Raw genomic sequence first — 20,045 nt, 5'->3', positions numbered from 1 at the left:
TTCCCCAATAAAGACACCAGTAGTGGCCAGGCGTGATGGCTCATGCCTATAATCCCAACACTTTGGGGGGCCACACACTTTGGGAGGCCACCGTGGGCAGATCACTTGAGCCCAGGAGTTTGAGATCAGCCAAGGCAACAAAGACAAAAGCCTGTCTCTTCTAAAAAAAAAAAAAAAAAAAAATTAGCTGGGTGTAGAGTCAAGTACCTATGGTCCCTGCTATTCAGGAGGCTGAGACAGGAGGAACGCTTGAGCCCAGGAGGCAGAGGCTGAAGTGAGCCGAGATCATTCCACGGCACTCCAGCCTATGTAATAGAGCAAGACTCTGTCTCAAAAACAAACAAACAAAAAACAGGCCAGGTGCACTTGCTCACGCCTATAATCCCAGACCTTTGGGGGGCCTAGGCAAGTGGATTACTTGAAGTCAGGAGTTCAAGACCAGCCTGGCCAACATGATGAAACCCTATCTCTACTAAAAATACAAAAAATTAGGTGGGTGTGGTAGCACGTGCCTATAGTCCCAGCTACTCTGGAGGTTAAGGCAGAAGAATCACTTGAACCTGGGAGGCAGAGGTTGCAGTGAGCCAGGATTGTGCCACTGCACTCCAGAGTGGCAAACAAATGAAAAACACCAGTTTTTTTTTTCCAGAGCTAGACAAGGTGAACATAAAGTTTATATGAAAAATAAGTAAGAAAATTCAGGAAAACTCACAAAAAGGAGTATTTGGGGAGGGAAGGTAGCCCTACCAGATATTAAAACATATTATATAATCCACATATGGCCGGGTGCACTGGCTCATGCCTGTAATCTCAGTACTTTAGGAGGCCGAGACAGATGGATCGTCTGAGATCAGGAGTTCGAGGCCGGCCTGGTCAACATGGTAAAACCCTATCTCTACTAAAAATACAAAAATTAGCCAGGCGTGGTGGTGTGCCCCTGTAACCTCAGCTACTCAGGAGGCTAAGGTAGGAGAATTGCTTGAACCTGAGAGGTGGAGGCTGCAGTGAGCTGAGTTCCACTGCACTCCAGCCTGGGTGACAGAGCAAGACCCCATCTCAAAATAAATAAATAAACATAAAGTATACACAATTACAACAGTATAATACTAATGCAAGACCAGTGGAACAGAACATAAATACCAGAGAGAGGTCCAAACACACATAGAAATTTCATACATGATAAGGGTAGCATTTCAAATCACTGAGTAGAAAAGTTAATTGTTTTTAATGAATGCTGTTGGGATAAGAGAACATCCATTTGGAAAAAGATTAATTAAATCCATACTTTATGCTATATACCAGAGTACATCAGAATAAAATACTAACGAATCAGACATCTAAAAGCAGTAAAATGAAACCATAAAAGTATAAAATAGAAGACTAACAGAAGAGCGTATTCTTTTTGTAACTTGGGAGTTAAGAAAGCCTTTCTAACTATGATCCCAAATCCAGAAAGCTTTAAAAGAAAATATTGATAAATTCAAGGACACAAAAACAAACTGCATGGCAAACCCAAAAAGAATCACCGTGACGTAAGTTAAAATAATCTCTTGACTATACAAACAGCTTCTAAAAATAAAGAGGAAAAAGACCAAAATCAAAGAGAAAAATGAAGAACGAGCAAAAGATACAAATAGAAAATTCACAGAAAAGTCACCCTTATACATTAAAAAGGCAGAGGATAAACTAAAACCATCACTGCCTCACTGATCAGATCCTTAAGTTTGGCAATACACTCGACAAGCCTGCAGAGAAATAGGTATTCTCATACTCTGCTAATGTCCATAGTTACACCCTCTATAGAAGGGAATTTGGCAAATATAAACAATATCATATATATATTCACCTTATGTGGCCAGTGATTATACTAACAGGAGTCAGATGTACTTTCATAAAATCAAAATAACACATACAAAACAGTCCACACTGGAACATTATTTGGAATAGCAAATGACTGGAAACCAGTCCAAGTGTCCATCAACAGATGACTAGTTGAAAAGCCCATAGTTCATCCAAACAAGTCAGTACTAAATAGCCATTAAAACGGAAATGAGGAACTCTCTATGTACTGATTTGGAATGATCCCCAGGATATATTAAGTTTACAAAGCAATGTATAGGACAAGATATATGTAGTATGCTCATTTTTATTTTAGAAGGAGGTTAAAAATATACAGAATTTTATCTTCACAAAAATAAAATTGGGATAATAAACCAGAAACCACCAACCCAAATGCCCATCAACGATAGACTGGATAGGGAAAATGTGGCACATATACACCATGGAATATTATGCAGCCATCAAAAAAGATGAGTTTGGGTCCTTTGTAGGGACATGGATGAACCTGGAAACCATCATTCTCAGCAAACTGACAGAAGAGCAGAAGATCAAACACCGCATGTTCTCACTCACAGGCGGGTGTTGAACAATGAGAACACATGGACACAGGGAGGGGAGCACTACACACTGGGGTCAGTTGGGGGGAAACAGGGGAGGGACGGTGGGGGGTGGGGAGCTGGGGAGAGATAGCAAGGGGAGAAATGCCAGATGTAGGTGATGGGGAGGAAGGCAGCAAATCACACTGCCACGTGTGTACCTATGCAACAATTTTGCATGTTCTTCACATATACCCCAAAACCTAAAATGCAATAAAATAAATAAATGGGGAAAAAAAAAAAAAGAATATTCTAGACAGAGGGGAAAAGCATCTGCGAAGACCCTGTGGCAGGACCAGATGTGGCAACCCCAAGAACCAGCAAGGAGGTCTGTGGGCCCAAGCCAAGGGAGGAGTGAGAGGGAGGCTGGTGGGAGATGAGGCTGGAGCGTGGACCTGAGTGGGGAGGGGTGGAGGGCCACGGCCACTTTTTCCCTATAAAAGCAGCCACGGCAGGATTCAGATTTTATTCCAGCCACAGTAGAAGCCACTGGAGCATTTGAAGGCAGGAACTATGGAGACCTGATGCGTAAGAAAAAATAAAAAAAATAAAATAAACCAGAAACCAATAATAATTGTTATCTGTGAGTCTGAGGATAAGGAGATACAAATGGAAGCAAAAATTCTGAGTATACATTTCTATATAATTATGACTTCTATAAGTATTTAACATATTCAAAAAATAAAATGTAAAAAAAAAATACCCCAAGTCCCTAAGCTAAAATAAGTAGGAACAAATGAACCTAACTATATGTCGAATGGTAACAGAACCACAATGAAAAATTATTCCAAGTAATTTTTAAACAGTACCCATTTTATTATAATCTTACTGACACATATTCAAAGGACAAAAAGAAGTTCCATAAAATCTTAAATTTCACCCAATAATTCTATTATTAACTGCAAGATTTTTTTAGTTTTTTTAATAAAGATAAGGCAAATAAATATATTACTGTTACTATAAATAAGATACATGCAAATAAATATTTCAAAAAGAAGAAAATCCTTTTGTAATGTCAAATTATCATTGAAAATACGTGAATGAATTCAAGTGATTCAGGTAAGTATCACCAACGGATACTAAAAACATTAGTCAAGAAGTTGTTGGCTGGGTGTAGTGGCTCATGCCTATTATCTCAGCCCTTTGGGAGGCTGAGGTGGGGGGATCATTTAGACTACAGTTTGAGCCAGCTTAGGCAATGTGCTGAAACTCCATCTCAATAAAAAACTGAAAAAATAGCCAGGCATGGTGGTGCGCCTTGATCCCAGCTACTTGGGAGGCTGATGCGGGAGGATCACTTGAGCCCAGGAGGTCAAGGCTATAGAGAGCCATCCTTTTGACATTGCAGTCCAGGCTGGGCAGCAAAGTGAGGAAAAAAAAAAGACGTTGTTGAGGACAGGATATTTGCAAGTTGCCAAAGTGTCACCCCCAAAGATTACTTGCTAAATGCAAAGAAAAACTCTATTTTTACAAAGAAGAGATCCAGTGGTCACCACCTTAATTAAGTGATCACACTTCCCATCAGAAATACTGGAACAACCTACTATCGCACACCTCTCAATTTAGCAGTGGAGTAGAAAGCGTCTGGATATTTTTATCTTGAGAGGTATACACTCTTAACAAATTAAAATAAGAGGCCCAGGTATCCAGTTTTGGTTATACTAGTTATCTGTACAACCTTGGCCACACCCCTTAAGTCTTTCAGATATTCAGCTTCTTCATTTATAAAACAGTAATTTTATGAAAGATTTTAAGACCCCTATAGTTTATTTGGCAATAAAAATTCTATTATTCTATAGTTCTGAGAAGGCTTAGTTGGTCTTCTGTTCACCTTATGTCACTGCTGGAAAATCTACTCATTAGATCATTTTCTTCCTCTTTAAGTAAATGGTATAAGAAAATTTAAATCCAAGAAAGCAATCCTCCCATCTCTACTAATTTTTTAAAGTTTCTTCTCTAATATGATGCTGTCTTAATATAACAATCTCACAGACAGGAAGGCTTCTAGGATAAAAAGGCGTTGCTGAGTCACCAGATTATTTTAGTGAAAGGAAAAAGAATCAATTTTTAAACACATGTCTTAAAAAACATTTACATATTGTTTTCCCATACTGGCAGCAAAAAACAAAATTGCTATTTGTTGTATATTTTAAAAATTTGCTCTGTGTAGCATTATTTCCTTTTCAGTCTAAGGAGAACTGAAAATGATTAAAAATTTAAATTATGTTGAATTTCAATAAACCCTAAAACTACTTTTATAGATGAAAAGACAAAAGTAGCATGTTTCTGTGGAGAGTGTCCTGGCTGAGACTTTTAAAAGGCTTAAACATATGTTTTGTTCATATAACATCCCACAAAATCTACTGCTAAATATCTTTGGATGTCAGTTTCCACATCTAAAAAGTGATAATACTATTTATCCTCATTGAATCGCTGTGAAAACTACATAAGATTTTAAAAAGTGGTCCAGTGCTATGTGTCCCTGTCATTTTAGGTGACAGTTGGGCAGGCAGTCATGGATCAGGTAATGCAGTTTCTTGAGCCAAGTCAGCAATTTATAAAGGACTCGACTCCATTCAGCTGGTTAAAAGATACACTAAACCTGATAGAAAAGAATTCCAGAAGATTGCCATGGCAACAGCAATAGGATTTGCTATAATGGGATTCACTGGCTTCTTTGTGAAACTGATCCATATTCCTATTAATAACATCATTGTTGGTGGCTGAATACATTTTGGAAGAGAGTTTTTCATCTTAGAGACTGGTGAACAAGTGTGAGGGTGTGAGTAGCTCATGGAATACAAATTTGCCTGTATGTTTTATGGGGTTGTTTTCTCCTTTCAAGATGTTTTCTATTTCTAAACTATTTTCAAAGTAAATAAATATCTCTTTTTTCTGTCATAGATACTTATCACATTTCAGCGATAGAAAATAATAGATTCCTTATCTGAATAATTTGGTTTATAAAAGAAATCTAAGGGTCTGGTGAAATAAAGAAAAAAAAAAGATTTTAAAAAGTGAAGTAGCCAAGACAGTGATGATCACAGTTGAACTTCAATTAGCAGTAGCTGTTATTACTTTTTAATGCCATAAATGTAAAAGAGGGAATAAATTTATTTATTAAGTTACAAGGAGTGAGATTAACAGTGTTCTAGATACTTTAACACAGCAAAAAGTTTTTCAAATTCTTCCCATTCTACCTCTCCTTTCCCACTCCCCCCCTAAACCCCCACATAACACAAAGATTTATCCAAATAAGGAGAAAAATAAAAGATTATTAGGAATTTCCTGCTCTCCCCCCAGCTTCCACATACACACTGCTGCTTTTCGCAAAGAAAATATTGGGAACTTGGCTTAAGTTTAGTTTGTAGCCTTAACAGAAGAGTCCAGAGCAGTCGACTGGGCTGCATCTTAGTTATGTTTTTGGCTAGTCTACTCTGTCAAGTCATTTTTTATCCTAACTAAAAAAAAATTTAAGAAGTTATTAATAGGAGTTATTCTATTATTTGAATAACATACTCTATGAGAATAATTTAAAAGTCTTACAGTGAATTAACATGCAGCTCTCATTCTGGTGGCTAAAAATAAATTTTAAAAATGAAATTAATCACACACTGGGTGCAGCTGCGGGGGGGTAGAGGAGAGACAGTGTGGGGTGGGGAGGGATAACATGGGGAGAAATGCCAGATGTAGTATGCACCTAAAGTTAAATAAATAATTTAAAAAATAATTAATTAAATAAATTTGTTTCCACAGAGAGATACATTCTTCTATATCAAACACAAAACCTTGTAAGCCTATGCAGTCTTTGAATCCAAGGTTGTATAACATTAGATGTCAAAGGAAATGCAAGAGCAGGGGAATCTTATGTTCACTAAAATAAGATTAAAAGTCTGTAACTCTAAACAACTTTTTTAATACAAGGTTTTACTAAAAATTATTACAGAGCTACTCTCAGACTAGTAAATATATATATATATATATATATACACATATATATAAAATAAAAAATATATGCACAATTTCTATTTACCATCTAGAAACTTTTAAAGATCATTCTCTTAGTCTGTAAACTTTCAAAGTGATGTTTGTAAACTGGTTTAATTTCTGATGCATTCTTCTAGGGGCACTGATCCTCCATCTAAATAATCAATGCTGTTTTGATTTCATCACTTAGTGTTTTTTATTAATTTGGTATCTGACAGAGGTTTATAATCCTTCTCAATAATAACAGCAAATATGTACAGAGAACTTACTATGTACTGGGAACTATTCTAAGCATGTTGTACAGTTTCTCATTTAATGCCACAGTAACATCATGAGGATGATTCTATTATGCTGCCAATTACAATTTAGTAAACTGAGACTCAGAGAGTTGAGGGAACTTGCTCAAAGTTAACAAGCTAGTGGTAAAATCTATGTGCTCTGACTCCAAACGCAAGTTCTAGATTATGACCTTGTGCTAATCCTCTGCTCCCACTACAATGAAGAGCTAGGAGAATAGTGCTGGAACTCAGGTTTACTTTCTGTCTCTTAAGACAACACTGGAAAGAAATATCTATTTCTGCTCTGCTTATTTCCTTTTTCTAAATACACCCAATAGGGCTAACTTGGATACACTAGAATCAAAATTCTTACTGCTATCAAAATAAAAATATGTAATATGGAAAAGTGTATTCAAGTAGGCCCACATACAACACTTTCATTTCATATAATAGAAAATAGAAGCTGTATGTAAATAAAATCAACTCAACATATATTTATTGAGAACTACTCTGTTCCATGTACTTGAGATAAGTCAGTGAATAAGACAGATTAAGAATCGTTCCTTAGTGGAGGACTCTAATATGGAAAACAGATGATAAACAATATAAAAATAACTATGTTACATGATGTATCAGTATGTAAAAGTCTGGTTAAAAAAAATTTTAAATAAGGCCAGGCGTGGTGGCTCAAGCTTGTAATCCCAGCACTTTGGGAGGCCAAAGTGGGCAGATCACTTGAGGTCAGGAATTCGAGACTAGCCTGGGCAACATGGTAAAACCCTATCTCCATTGAAAATACAAAAATTACACATGTGGTGGTGCGCACCTGTAGTACCAGCTACTCAGGAGGCTGAAGCAGGAGAATCACTTGAACCTGGGAGGCGGAGGTTGCAGTGAGCCAAGATCTTATCACTGAACTCCAGCCTGGGTGACAGAGTGAGACTCTGTCTCAGAAATAAAATAAAATAAAAAATAGAATATTTGGAAGTTGGGGGAATTGGCAGTATCAATGAAAGAGCAGGCAAACTGCAGTTTTAAATGGGGTAGTGAGGGTGGGTTGACAAGAAGTAAATCTGAGCACATCTAAAAGTTGGTAAGGACCCGAAGGAGGTGAATATTAGCAAGTGAACATTTCAAGCAGAAAGAAAAAGTAATAGCAAAGTTCCTAAGAGCTGGTTAGAGCAGAGTGAATAATCAAGAGGAAAAGAGTAAGAGAAAAATGTGTTTATGATCTAACAGGCAGATCAGGTAAGGTCTACTAAATCATAATAAGAACTGTGGCTTTTACTGAGTAAAACAAGGCTGGAGGGTTTTTTTGCAGAAAAGTGGTAAGATCTGGCCTTAGGCTGCTATTACATTGAAAAGAAATTATAAGGGGACAAAAATAGAAACAGTATGATGGGTAAAGAGACTACTGCTAGCTAGGCCAGGTGTGGTGGCTCACGCCTTGTAATCCCAGCACTTAGGGAGGCTGAGGCAGGCAGACTTCTTGAGCCCATGAGGTCAAGGCCAACCTGGGCAATATGGCAAGATCCCGTGTATTTAAAAAAAAAAAAAAAAAAAAAAAGGCTATTGCTATAAATGATGACTCAATGAGGATTATTATAATCTAGCTGGTGAGAAGTGATTAGATGGAGATGAGATAATGAACCTTTTTGGACATGTGACATTTGAGATGTCCTGAGAACTAAGAGAAAGAGAAGATTTAAGGAAAAGAAAGTAACCATCTGTATCAAATGTTACAGACATTTGATATACAAAATGAGGACTCAGATTAGCAACTTAAATCAGTGGTGACTTTGATTTCTTCCAAGAAGTTCTGCTACAGAGGAAAGTAAAAATGGAAGCAGTAGGTAGTAGAGCAACAGGGGGCCAAAAAAGATTAAAAGAATGGAACAGAGATTTTGGCTGCTACCCACCCAGAGAAAAGACAGAATATAAAGTTTGACTTTGATAAAGTCAACTATGAGATTAAAAAAAAAATCAATACTCTTCAGAAGAATGTAACAATACAGTCTCTACAATGTATCATTTAAGATGTTTAACATGTAAACCAAAATTACAAGGAATAAACAAAAATGTGCAACATCATACATGAAAATTAGCAGGAAAAATTGTAAAGTAGCTGTACTGTAATTATGCTTAAGGATTTAAAAGACAAGCTGCTCAATATAAAAGAACATATAGGAAATCAAGAGAAAACAGACAAAAAATCACACAGACATTTTAAAAACAAAAAACAATATAGAAAATGTTTTAAAAATTCACTGAATGACTCTAACAGATTAGAAGTTGATAAAAATCAGTGAACTTTAAGACATATTAATAGAAAGTATCGAATCTGAAGAAAACACAGAAAAAAGACTGGGAAAAAAAAATAGAGACTCAGAGATCTGTGGGATAATATAAAAAGCTCTAAAATATATATAATTACAATCCCCGAATCAGAGAAAAGAGAGATGGGCAGGAAAAAAAAGTTGAAGAAATCCCCCAAATCTGGTTAAAAAAAAAAAGCATAAATTAAAAAATGTAAGAACCCCAGCGAATCATGAGCAGGATAAACTGAAAGAAAACCATACCTAGTCATGTCACAGTTAAACATCTAAAAACCAAAGATAAATAATCTTAAAAGCAGCAAGAGGAAAATGACACATTATACCTAAAGGAACTAAAATGAATGCTGACTTATCAAAAACAATGGAAGGGCTAGCTGGGCATGGTGGCTCATGTCTGTAGTCCTAGGACTCTGGGAGGCTGAGGTGGGTGGGTCACCTGAGGTCAAGAGTTCGAGACCAGTCTGGCCAACATGGTGAAACCCTGTCTCTACTAAAAATACGAAAAAAAAAAAAAAAAAAAATCAGCCAGGCGTGCTGGCACACACTTGTAGTCCCAGCTACTCGGGAGATTGAGGGAAGAAAATCACTTGAACCCAGGAGGCGGAGGTTGCAGTACACCAAGATTGAGCCATTGCACTCCAGCCCGGGTAGTGACAGAGCAAGACTTCATCTCAAAAACAACAACAAAAAAACAAAAACAATGGAAGCCAGAAGAATAGGAATGACATCTTTAAAGGAAAGAAAAGAAAAAAAAATAATGTCAACCAGAATCCTATCAAGTGAAAATATCCTACTGGGATGAAAGCCAAAAAATGACATTTTCACCTAGAATATATCTTTAGCAGATCTACACTAAAAGAAATGCTAATGTAAGTTCTTCAGGTTGGAAGTAAATGAAATCAAATGGAAATGTGGATCTTTGGAAAGAAACAAAGAGCAATGAAAATGATAAATAGGTGGGTAAATAAGAAAAAGATAATTTTTCCTCTTAATATATTTAAAGTACACATGACTGCTTAAAGATCTGAGAGCTTAGAAATCAGCCTCAGAAGTGATTTCTCCTCATTCCCCCTTCCATAGTAACAGAAAAATACAGTACCTGCTTTAGTTTCAAAAAGAAATTTTCAGTAGTGCTACGTTTGCTGAAGGGCCAGAATAATCTTTCATTAGGAGAGCAAACGCGAACTTTTGTCTCCAGGAGAAATCGAACAGGCTCCTGTACTTCTGTTATTACCAAATCTACAGCTGTGGTCATAAACAAGACTTTATCTAAACAAAGAAAGAGAGAGGTTGAAGATGTAAATCAAAAAGACAAATACATTTGCTCATAAGATTCCATAAAAGAAAAAAAAACAAAAAAACAATAGATTCCATAAAAGCTATTACTTTTATTATAAACTTTCAAACACTTAAGTAAACCATCAATTAAACATGTAATTAGACAAATTACTGTTTTGTAAAAAAAACCATATTCAAAATTCTTTTAAAGTAAGTGACAGTAGTATATACTTTACAGCTTTTAAAACTAAAAGCTGTCATACAAAAGCTGTCATCAGGAGGCCAGGGCAGGCAGATCACTTGAGCACGGAGTTCGAGACCAGCCTGGCCAACATGGTGAAACCCTATCTCTACTAAAAATACAAAAATTAGCCAGGTGTGGTGGCACATGCCTGTAGTCGCTGGTACTTGGGAGGTTGAGGTAGGAGAATCACTTAAACCCGGGAGGTAGAGGTTGCAGTGAGCCAAGATAAATGCCACTGCATTCCAGCCTGGGTGACAGAGTGAGACTCTATCTCAAAAACAAAACAAAACAACAACATTGTACTGCCAGATTGTTCTGCAAAAGTGGCATATGACTTCTTTATACAACCCTCATCAACACTCAGAATCCTCAATTTTTAAACTTGGTTAACAATGGTATGTGAATTGGTCTGTTTATATCCTTTAACCATTTATCTATAGTGTTATTAATAACAAAAAACTAAGGGAAAAAAAATGCTCAATAACAGGCATTTATTAAGTAAATTACATTTTCAGGATGGGATATTATGTAGCTATTAAATGCCATTCAAAGAGCATATGAAATATCTCCCAGATACTTTATGCATAAATTATCTGAAAAGCTACACAAGAAACTGCTAACAGTGATTCCTTTGGGAGGGAGCCAAGGGTACTGTGATAGACTCACTTTTCCCTATAAATCCTTTGAAATTTTTAAACATTTATGTGCATGGATTACCTCTCTATAAAAATAAATGAAACTTAGAAGTCTTTAAGTAAATAAACATATAAATAGAAAGAAAGCAAAGGAAGAGGGGAAGGAAAAAATGAAAAAGAAGATGGAAAAGTGACAAAAAAACAGTACTTTGCTTATAGGTCAAATTTAATAATAAACTCAAGAACTATTCAAATTATTTGGTTTCACCAGAATTAGGTAAACACTGGATATTGGTCAAATAGATGGTCCTTAGTTTTGCGTATCTTCTCGAGACTAAAATTTCTGTTCATGATGTCAACAATCTGTATCACCTTTAGGAGTTTCTTCATTTACAACTTGAAAATGTGGGGATTTCGGATTCCAGCTCCCAGTGATAACATAGGACTTTCCATCTGAACTTTTGCCCATAGATTCCTAGCAAAAGAGTAAAAATAAGCCTGAATGCCAAAGTGAGTGAACAACAGGTAACCACCATCATGCTGCCTTTAAAAACCAGAAGCTGCGAAAATATAAGAATATGGAAGAGGATCAGATAAGTGTATGTGAATGATTACAGTTATGGTTAAAAAATGTGTCAATTATTTATGCAACTGTCCTGAGGTTACATGTAAATGTTTACGAATCATATCAAATTATATAAACATTAAGGAAATTCACAACCTAAATCTGATGTTAAAATCCTCTTTCAAGTGAATTACCACCATTTAATTTTTAGTTTTAAAAATAAAGATTTTCAGATAACGGGAATAATACTAACTCCTACTATTGGTAAAACACATGACAGTCTATAAATAATTCTCTACTAAATTTTCTCTTTTGATTATCACATCAACTGTACCCAAATAGTTAAGCAAGAATTTTAGCACCACCACACAGTAAGAAACTAAGGCTTATCCAAAGTCAGGCTTGTAATCACTAGCCAGGAAAAAGGAAATTGTCTTATCTTTGTGTATTTTTTTGTAGCTTACAAGATCACCTTCATAAACATGTTTTAACATTAGATTCATATGAGAAAAAGTGAAATAACCTTTACTGAGGAAATAGTATGTACCTTTCCAGTAAAAAGAAATGCTTACCAAATCTAGTAAGTGCATGTCACTATTTCGTACATCTTTTCCTGGACTAAGCAGAAGACCAAAACACCTGCAAAAAAAGAACTGACATAAATTTAAGAAAAAAGATAACACAAAAAAATGTTTACATTAGGCCACTTTAAAAACAAATTCTTGCTGACAGAAAAGAGGACACATTAAAATTATCAATAAATTTGTGTTGCTAAAATAATAAATCTTGCTTCAAAATCAGCTAATTCCGTTTGTCTCTTATTACCACATGAAGTGAGCATATTAGCTGATGATTTATAGAAGCTATTTCAAAGTAATGAAGCACTGACTTCAGTAAACAACATAATTTCCTAGGGAACAAAATATTTTGTAAATACATTTTTAATACAGTATATGACTATGCCATTAGATTGGTAAAAGCCAAAATTTGTATTTAAACTAAACTTACTGAAAATACTTACCTTTCAATGGCAAGTTCTTTATTAGTTGTTTGCTGCACATAGATGACAATCTTCTTATCAATTCCTTGGCGTAGTTTAAAGCATTGTTTGTCCTTATCTTTGGGAACTGCACTGTAGACCAACATGTTTCATTAATTTTGCAAAGCATTTTCTTGTCACATACTAGAATCATTTTTTTTAAACAAAGACCTCAAATCTCTGATTCTTTTCTGTGCCTGGTTTGCAAATAATAACAAAAAAGAAAAAAAAAATCATTGTATGCCTCTTGATGTGAAAATATCATTTGAGGCTGGGCACAATGGCTTACGCCTGTAATCCCAGAACTTTGGAAGGCTGAGGTGAGTAGATCACTTGAGGTCAGGAGTTCGAGACCAGCCTGGTCAACACGGTGAAACCCCATCTCTACGAAAAATACAAAAATTAGCTGGGTGTGGTGGCACACACCTATAGTCACAGCTACTCGGGAGGCTGAGGCAGAAGAATCGCTTGAACCATGGAGGCAGAGGTTGCAGTGAGCCAAGACTGCACTGCTGCACTCCAGCATGGGCGACAGAGCAAGATTACATCTCAAAAAAAAAAAAAAAATGAAAGAAAGAAAATATCATGTGATATTTGCAGGTAAACCACTAAAGCATTTAAAAAGCTAGAAAAATCCTTCCTATGCCCCCCCTAAAACATAACCTTAATTTTCTCTCTTTTGTTTCTGTAAAGCACCTTGCATGGCATCTGACATGCAAAATTTTTAAAAGTTAAGTATTCTTTCCTTTATATTTATCACTGGATTTTACAGATAAATTATTATCACCTTCTTTACTTAAATATATAATGAAGAAAAAGATACTTAATCAAAGATCCTTCGAGTTTCAAAACAAAGTATCTTTAAAAAGTAATAGAAACAAGGAAGATATGGCCAATAATAAGCTGTTGCCTAATACCACCCTTAAGCACTGTTAACTTTATTATAAACCAGTGTAATAATTATAAAATACTACCTAGTGATAAAGTTAATAAACATCAGCTTAATTAAAAAGCTAAAAATATTCTTTTTCTTTTTTTGAGAAAGGATCTTGCTCTGTTGCCCAGGCTGCAGTACAGTGGCACAATCTCATAGTTCACTGCAGCCTCAAATTCCTAGGTACAAGTTATCTTCCTGCCTCAGCCTCCAGAGTAGCTACAATTGCAGGTACATGCCACTATGCTTGGCTAATTTTTAAGTTTTTTGTAGAGACGGCCTCGAACTCATGGGCTGGTCTCGAACTCATGAGCTCAAGCAATCCTCCCACCTCGGCCTCCCCAAGTGCTGGGATTAGAGATGTGAGCCACAGCAATATTCTTAAAATGACAGTTTACCAAAATAATCCCCTATTCTTCCACACACTACTTTCTCTAGCTCATCGTTCTCAAACGTAAACATCTATCTATGGCCATCAGCCAATAGGCAGCAAATCTAAATTGTATCTTATTTCAGTATAACTTTAAGATAATGACAATAGAACCATTAGTAGATACTGTAACCCATGAGGTGAAAGCTCTGAATACCTACTGAAACTTAAAGGTAGCACTAAAGAAATATTAATTTGAAGCCCTTCTGTACTTTATTACTACTAATATATACTAACTCAAGAACATTTTTGAATACTTCCATTAGAAAATCAAAGAAACTTAGCAAAAGAGTCTATAAATGACAAAAACATTCAAAGAAAACCTTTGCATACCAAACTGTTAAATATTTATGACAGTTTTCACCTAAGGAGATTGAAAGGGTCTCAATATTATTCAACCGGTAATAGATACCCTGGTCTCTATGTTCTTTGGATGCTGAAGTAAATATAATATCATTGTTTGGCAGTTTAAAAGGACAACAACAACAACAACAGATAAAAAGTCGTCTCTGGTGTCCTGACTCTACAGGGCTGAAATAACAGGAAGGAGAATGGAGAGTAATCAGTGAGTATTCACCTCACTGAATGTCAGGCTCCTAGATTATATTTCTGGTCTTATAACTATACCATTGAATGAATTCAAGTAAGGAAGCTAATACTTAATTCCTATTGTATAAAATAAGAAACTGAAGTCCAGGTTTAATTTCCCTGGGTTTACCTATAAATAAGCACAGTTATCAACTACCTAATTTATTTTATAAGAATGGTTAGCAGATTAGGTAAAACAAAAAAGTGCTTTGAACAGTGCTTTGAATTAAAATGCTCAATTTAGGTGGGCACAGTGGCTCACACCTGTAATCCCAGCACTTTGGGAGGCTGAGGCAGGTGGATTATTTGAGGTCAGGAGTTCGAGACCAGCTTGGTCAGCATGGTAAAATCCTGCCTCTACTAAAAATATAAAAATTAGTCAGGCATGGTGGCACATGTCTGTAATCCCAGCTACTCAGGAGGCTGAGACAGGAGAATTGCCTAAACCTGGGAAGCAGAGGTTGCAGTGAACCAAGACTGCACTCCAGCATGGGTGACAGAGCAATACTCCATCTCAGAAAAAAAAAAAAAAAGTATGAGACCCTGTCTCTACAAACAAGCAAATGCTCAGTATTCCCATGGGCAAAATAGAGACGTGGGTTTCTAATTATAGTAATTTAAAAATTATACTTTTTCAGAAATGAGAAGAAGAGCATTAATTCTTCTCATCATACTTTGTCTATATTTATGTTAAAGTAAAACCATAGTAAATCTTGTGCTGTGTTATACACAAATATGTCTTGGACAGGGGATAAGTAATATCCGTAAACCAACGTTTTACTGCTCTAGTCAACATTTAATTTCTACTTTTAAAATTTGCTATTAATATTATACACAGTATGTAGCAGAACATTCATGCTAATAATTCTTTGAACACCTCAAGGATTATTTCTGCAGATAAATTCCCATACATTAATTATAGAATTACTGGATAAGAGGAACTGCATTTGACAAGTTTAAATCTGACAAAGCAACATATATTTTGCCATTATTTCATACATTGAAAATACTGTTGTGTTACCCTATTGAGGTGTAACAATTATTTAGCTGTAATAATTATTATTACACCTAAATAATATATTTAATATATTTAGGTATATTGATCATTATACTTAAATAATATATTTAAGTTAGCACAACAGTGTTTATTATAAACTACAAATTCAGTAAAGCCATGAAGCAAAAGGAGAATAAAGTCCTAACAAACATGAAAAGAAAATCTGACTATCCAGGGATTTTCTGTAATGGTGCTTTGTCAGTATGAGGGCAAACAGAACAGAAATATTTATGACCATTCTACTTTGAATATGCCTGATTTCAGAAGGAACAGAAGTTATACTGATACTTCTGAAGGATCTTAATCCTTCCTATTTAATAATTAGAATTTACAGACAAAAACTACATAAATATTTTCAATAAAGAAAAAATGGCCAGGCGTGGTGACTCATGCCCATAATCCCAGCACTTTGGGAGGCCAAGGTAGACAGATCATTTGAGGCTGGAAGTTTTAAGACCAGCCTGGCCAACATGGTGAAACCTGTTTCTACTAAAAATACAAAAAATTAGCCAACCATCATGGTCCCAGCTACTCAGGAGGCTGAGGCATGAGAATTGCTTGAACCCAGGAGCTGTAGGTTGCAGCGAACCAAAGTCATGCCACTGCAATCAGCCTCAGTGACAGAGCAAGACTGTCTCAAAAAAGAAAGAAAGAAAAAAAAATATTTAAAGGTTTGTTTCTTAACAAGGTAAAAAATTACCTAAAATTATATAGATTATAATTTCCACTTTGCAGGGCAGGAATATACACGGTAGGAAGGACCACCTCACAACATTTCTTTCAGAATAGAAATGGCCAGAAATGGTGGCTCATGCCTTAATCCCAACACTCTACAAGCTGAGAGAATCACTTGAGCCCAGGAGTTCCACACCAGCCTGGGCAAAGTGGCAAGACCCCATGTCTAGAAAAGCTTAAAACAAAAATTAGCCAGACATAGCGACGTGCATCTGTGGTCCAAGCTACTCAGGAGGCTGAGGTGGGAGGACTGCTTGAGTCCAGGAAGTTGAGGCTGCGGTGAGTTATATTTGTACCACACTTTACTCCAGCCTGAGCAACAGAGTGAGACCCTATCTCCAAAAATAAAGGAGAGGTAATAGAAACATACCTAATTAGAAAGCACAGAGCACAATGCCTCCATACTTTACTCCTCAAAGTTTTAAGCTGCACTGTACACTAAAATGGCCACCAGATGGCATAACAATTCCAAAGTTTGAAGAGAGAAATGTAATTCTTTGGAAGGTAGAATTATCAGTTTTTCTAATAAATAATCTAATAAACCAATTACTGTACTTAATTTAAAAGCAAAGTATCAGAAAAATTTACATTTTTATATAACTTCATTTTACCAATTCAATGAGGTAGACATGGAGGAAACAAACTTCTACATGCAACTACTGATTATAATGCAATCATTTTGTGACATGGGCTATTTGGGAGGCCGAGGCAGGCAGATCACGAAGTCAGGAGTTCAACATCAGCCTGACCAATATGTTGAAATCCCGTCTCTACTAAAAATACAAAAATCTGCCGGGAGTGATAGTGCATGCCTATAGTCCCAGCTATTCAGGAGGCTGAGGCAGGAGAATTGCTTGAACCCAGGAGCCAGAGGTTGCAGTGAGCCGAGACAGTGTCACTGTACTCCAGCCTGGGTGACAGAATGAGACTCTGTCTCAAAAAAAAATAAAAAAAATTAAAATAAAGTCATCATGCAACCATAAAATTTCTTCAAACTTTGCCTCTGTTAAATCTACGTATTTATTTTCCTTTATCACCCACATTTTTTAAAAGCCCTCCCTTTAAAAGCAATTATTTTATGGTATGAAAGTTATAATCTGACCTAGAATTTTCCCTGAACCACAGCATGTTAATAGAAACTCAAGAAAATGAATAAAATACAATTCCCTACCTAAAATAACCTTTACCATCATCTTCTTTTATTTCTAAAGACACAGAGAAGGTAAAGATGTCACTGTCAGGAGTCTGGGGTGCAGCAGTGGCTGAAAGTGGGGTCTGCTTGGCAGAACGACGGAAGGCAGTGGCAAAGCTGTAAAGTATCCGGCTTACCTACAACCAGACATGTTAGGAAATGGGCTGTTATTGAAAGATATAAAATACTTTTAATTAAGGCTGGAAGGTCATGTACTTTGGAGGACAATAATTATCTTTACCCCATTTATTTCTTTTCATAAATTACCTAATTTGTTAGGCCTATAAAGGAAGCAACACTAAAAATGGCCAAAGGGTTTTAAAAAAGAAATGACTGGCCAGGCACGGTGGCTCACGCCTGTAATCCCAGCACTTTGGGAGGCCGAGGCAGGTGGATCACGAGGTCAAGAGATCAAGACCATCCTGGTCAACATGGTGAAACCCCGTCTCTACTAAAAAAACTACAAAAAATTAGCTGGGCATGGTGGCACGTGCCTGTAATCCCAGCTACTCACGAGGCTGAGGCAGGAGAATTGCCTGAACCCAGGAGGCGGAGGTTGCAGTGAGCCGAGATCGTGCCATTGCACACCAGTCTGGGTAACAAGAGTGAAACTCCGTCTCAATAAAAAAAAAAAAAAGAAATGGCTGTAAGCACTAGAAATCCAACTAAAAAATAATTTCCTTCATTGTTAGAAACTATCTATAGATATTATAATGAAAACAGTCCTAACAAGTTTTGACTTAAAAGAATGGTTTGCAAATCTGTCAATGTTAGAACCAGAATGCCTACTTAACTCAATCAAAAGTAGCCAACAGGTCTCCTCTGACATTCTTAGTAGTAACAACAAGGTTCTGGTTAATCAAATTTTTAGTTAATATATATTTTGGCCCATCAGGCTAAAATCACTAAAACACTAACAGAGAATTTCATTTGGCTTATGAGTGACCATAATAAATACCACAATCATTTCAACCTAGTGAGGGCACTGATGAAGTTTCATTTGCAGACAGTTTTCTCTTGAGGACTTACAGCTTCTTGTATTTCACACCGGAAGACGTGTATTCTGAAAAGCTCTGCATTGTAATGACTTTCAGTAAAAGCAAAACAGTCACTTTCAGGAGTTCCATCATGCCCTCTGACACAGAAGAGGATTTTGTAGATAGGGTAGTTTGCTATTTCAGTGTTTGTCTGAGGATCTAAGAGTCTGTTCAGAGACAAAGAGATGATTAGAGGAATTATGAACAATTTGCACTATATTCATATTAAGATGTGAGACTAATTCTTTCTAGTAAGAAGATCATATATTTGGTATGTGGATATTAATCTTAAATTTTAATTATATGTGGCTTCCTGAAGCTACTGATTACATAATTCCATGGTACTAACAACTATACGGTATCATGTTTTAGGGAGGCAAACAGAAAGGAATAAACAGTATCAATGAGCACGTTTCTTATATAGTCTGCAAAAAAACAGAGATGGCTACTATGTAAATTAAACTACCAAAATATATCACTAAAGCTGTGCTTCTTTTTCTCTTTTTTTTTTTTTGAGATGGAGTTTTGCTCTTGTTGCCCAGAATGGAGTGCAATGGCATGATCTCAGCTCACTGCAACCTCCGCCTCCCAGGTTCAAGTGATTCTCCTGCCTTGGCGTCCGGAGTAGCTGGGATTTAAGGCAGGTGCCACCACGCCAGGCTAATTTTTTTAGTAGAGACGGGGTTTCACCATATTAGCCAGGTTGGACTCACTTTCCTGACCTCAGGTGATCTGCCCACATTGGCCTCCCAAAGTGCTGGGATTACAGGCTTGAGCCACCATCGCTCTAGGCAAAGCTGTGCTTCTAATTATCTCCTTTAAAAAGACCTAAACTGTTTTCAAAAAAATAAAAACCAAAAAAACTTTTTCCTCCTCAGACTGAAACAAACTTGTTTTTGACTCACGGAAAATAAGGGCAGTGTTTATACAAAATGCTAACTCCTCAAAAAAATCATGAATAAAATCAAAAAGATACCATTCAGTAAAAAAAAAAAAAATCAAAGGGACAGCATTCATTCAAAAATCTACTTATTCAACAAATATTTATGTAATACCTACAACATTCCAGACTCTGTTCAGGGCATTAAGGAACAATTATGAAAGGTTTAAAAAGAAACTATGCAATTTCAACACTAAGTGACCAGCGACATTAATGGGGAAAGCCTAAAGGGCGCTGCTCATCATGGAAATAACTAGGAAGGGGATCTAATGCAGGTTTGAAAGCACTTTCATGAAAACTCTGAAAATGTGGGGTAAGACAGACTAGTTTTCTAA

General features: G+C 36.3%; 1 protein-coding gene and 1 pseudogene across 6 annotated transcripts in view; one reads left to right on the top strand and one right to left on the bottom strand.

Annotated features, from left to right (window-relative positions):
* The window catches only part of RABGAP1 (RAB GTPase activating protein 1), a 172,820-nt gene that overhangs the window by 96,211 nt on the left and 56,564 nt on the right, over positions 1 to 20,045 (bottom strand). For all 6 annotated transcript variants that reach the window (XM_032251610.1, XM_032251608.1, XM_032251609.1 and 3 more), the window contains 6 exons: positions 18,763 to 18,937; positions 17,713 to 17,870; positions 12,780 to 12,890; positions 12,331 to 12,397; positions 11,566 to 11,668; positions 10,136 to 10,305 (listed from right to left, as the gene is read on the bottom strand). In XM_032251610.1, coding sequence (XP_032107501.1) covers positions 10,136 to 10,305; positions 11,566 to 11,668; positions 12,331 to 12,397; positions 12,780 to 12,890; positions 17,713 to 17,870; positions 18,763 to 18,937 — 784 coding nt within the window. The remainder of the gene's footprint in view (positions 1 to 10,135; positions 10,306 to 11,565; positions 11,669 to 12,330; positions 12,398 to 12,779; positions 12,891 to 17,712; positions 17,871 to 18,762; positions 18,938 to 20,045) is intronic.
* On the top strand, positions 4,936 to 5,189 carry LOC116532454 (annotated as a pseudogene).

Source organism: Sapajus apella, unplaced genomic scaffold (assembly GCF_009761245.1).
Source record: "Sapajus apella isolate SASKATOON/1434 unplaced genomic scaffold, GSC_monkey_1.0 scaffold76, whole genome shotgun sequence".
Lineage (NCBI taxonomy): Eukaryota > Metazoa > Chordata > Mammalia > Primates > Cebidae > Sapajus > Sapajus apella.
This window is presented reverse-complemented; position numbering and strand designations above follow the sequence as displayed.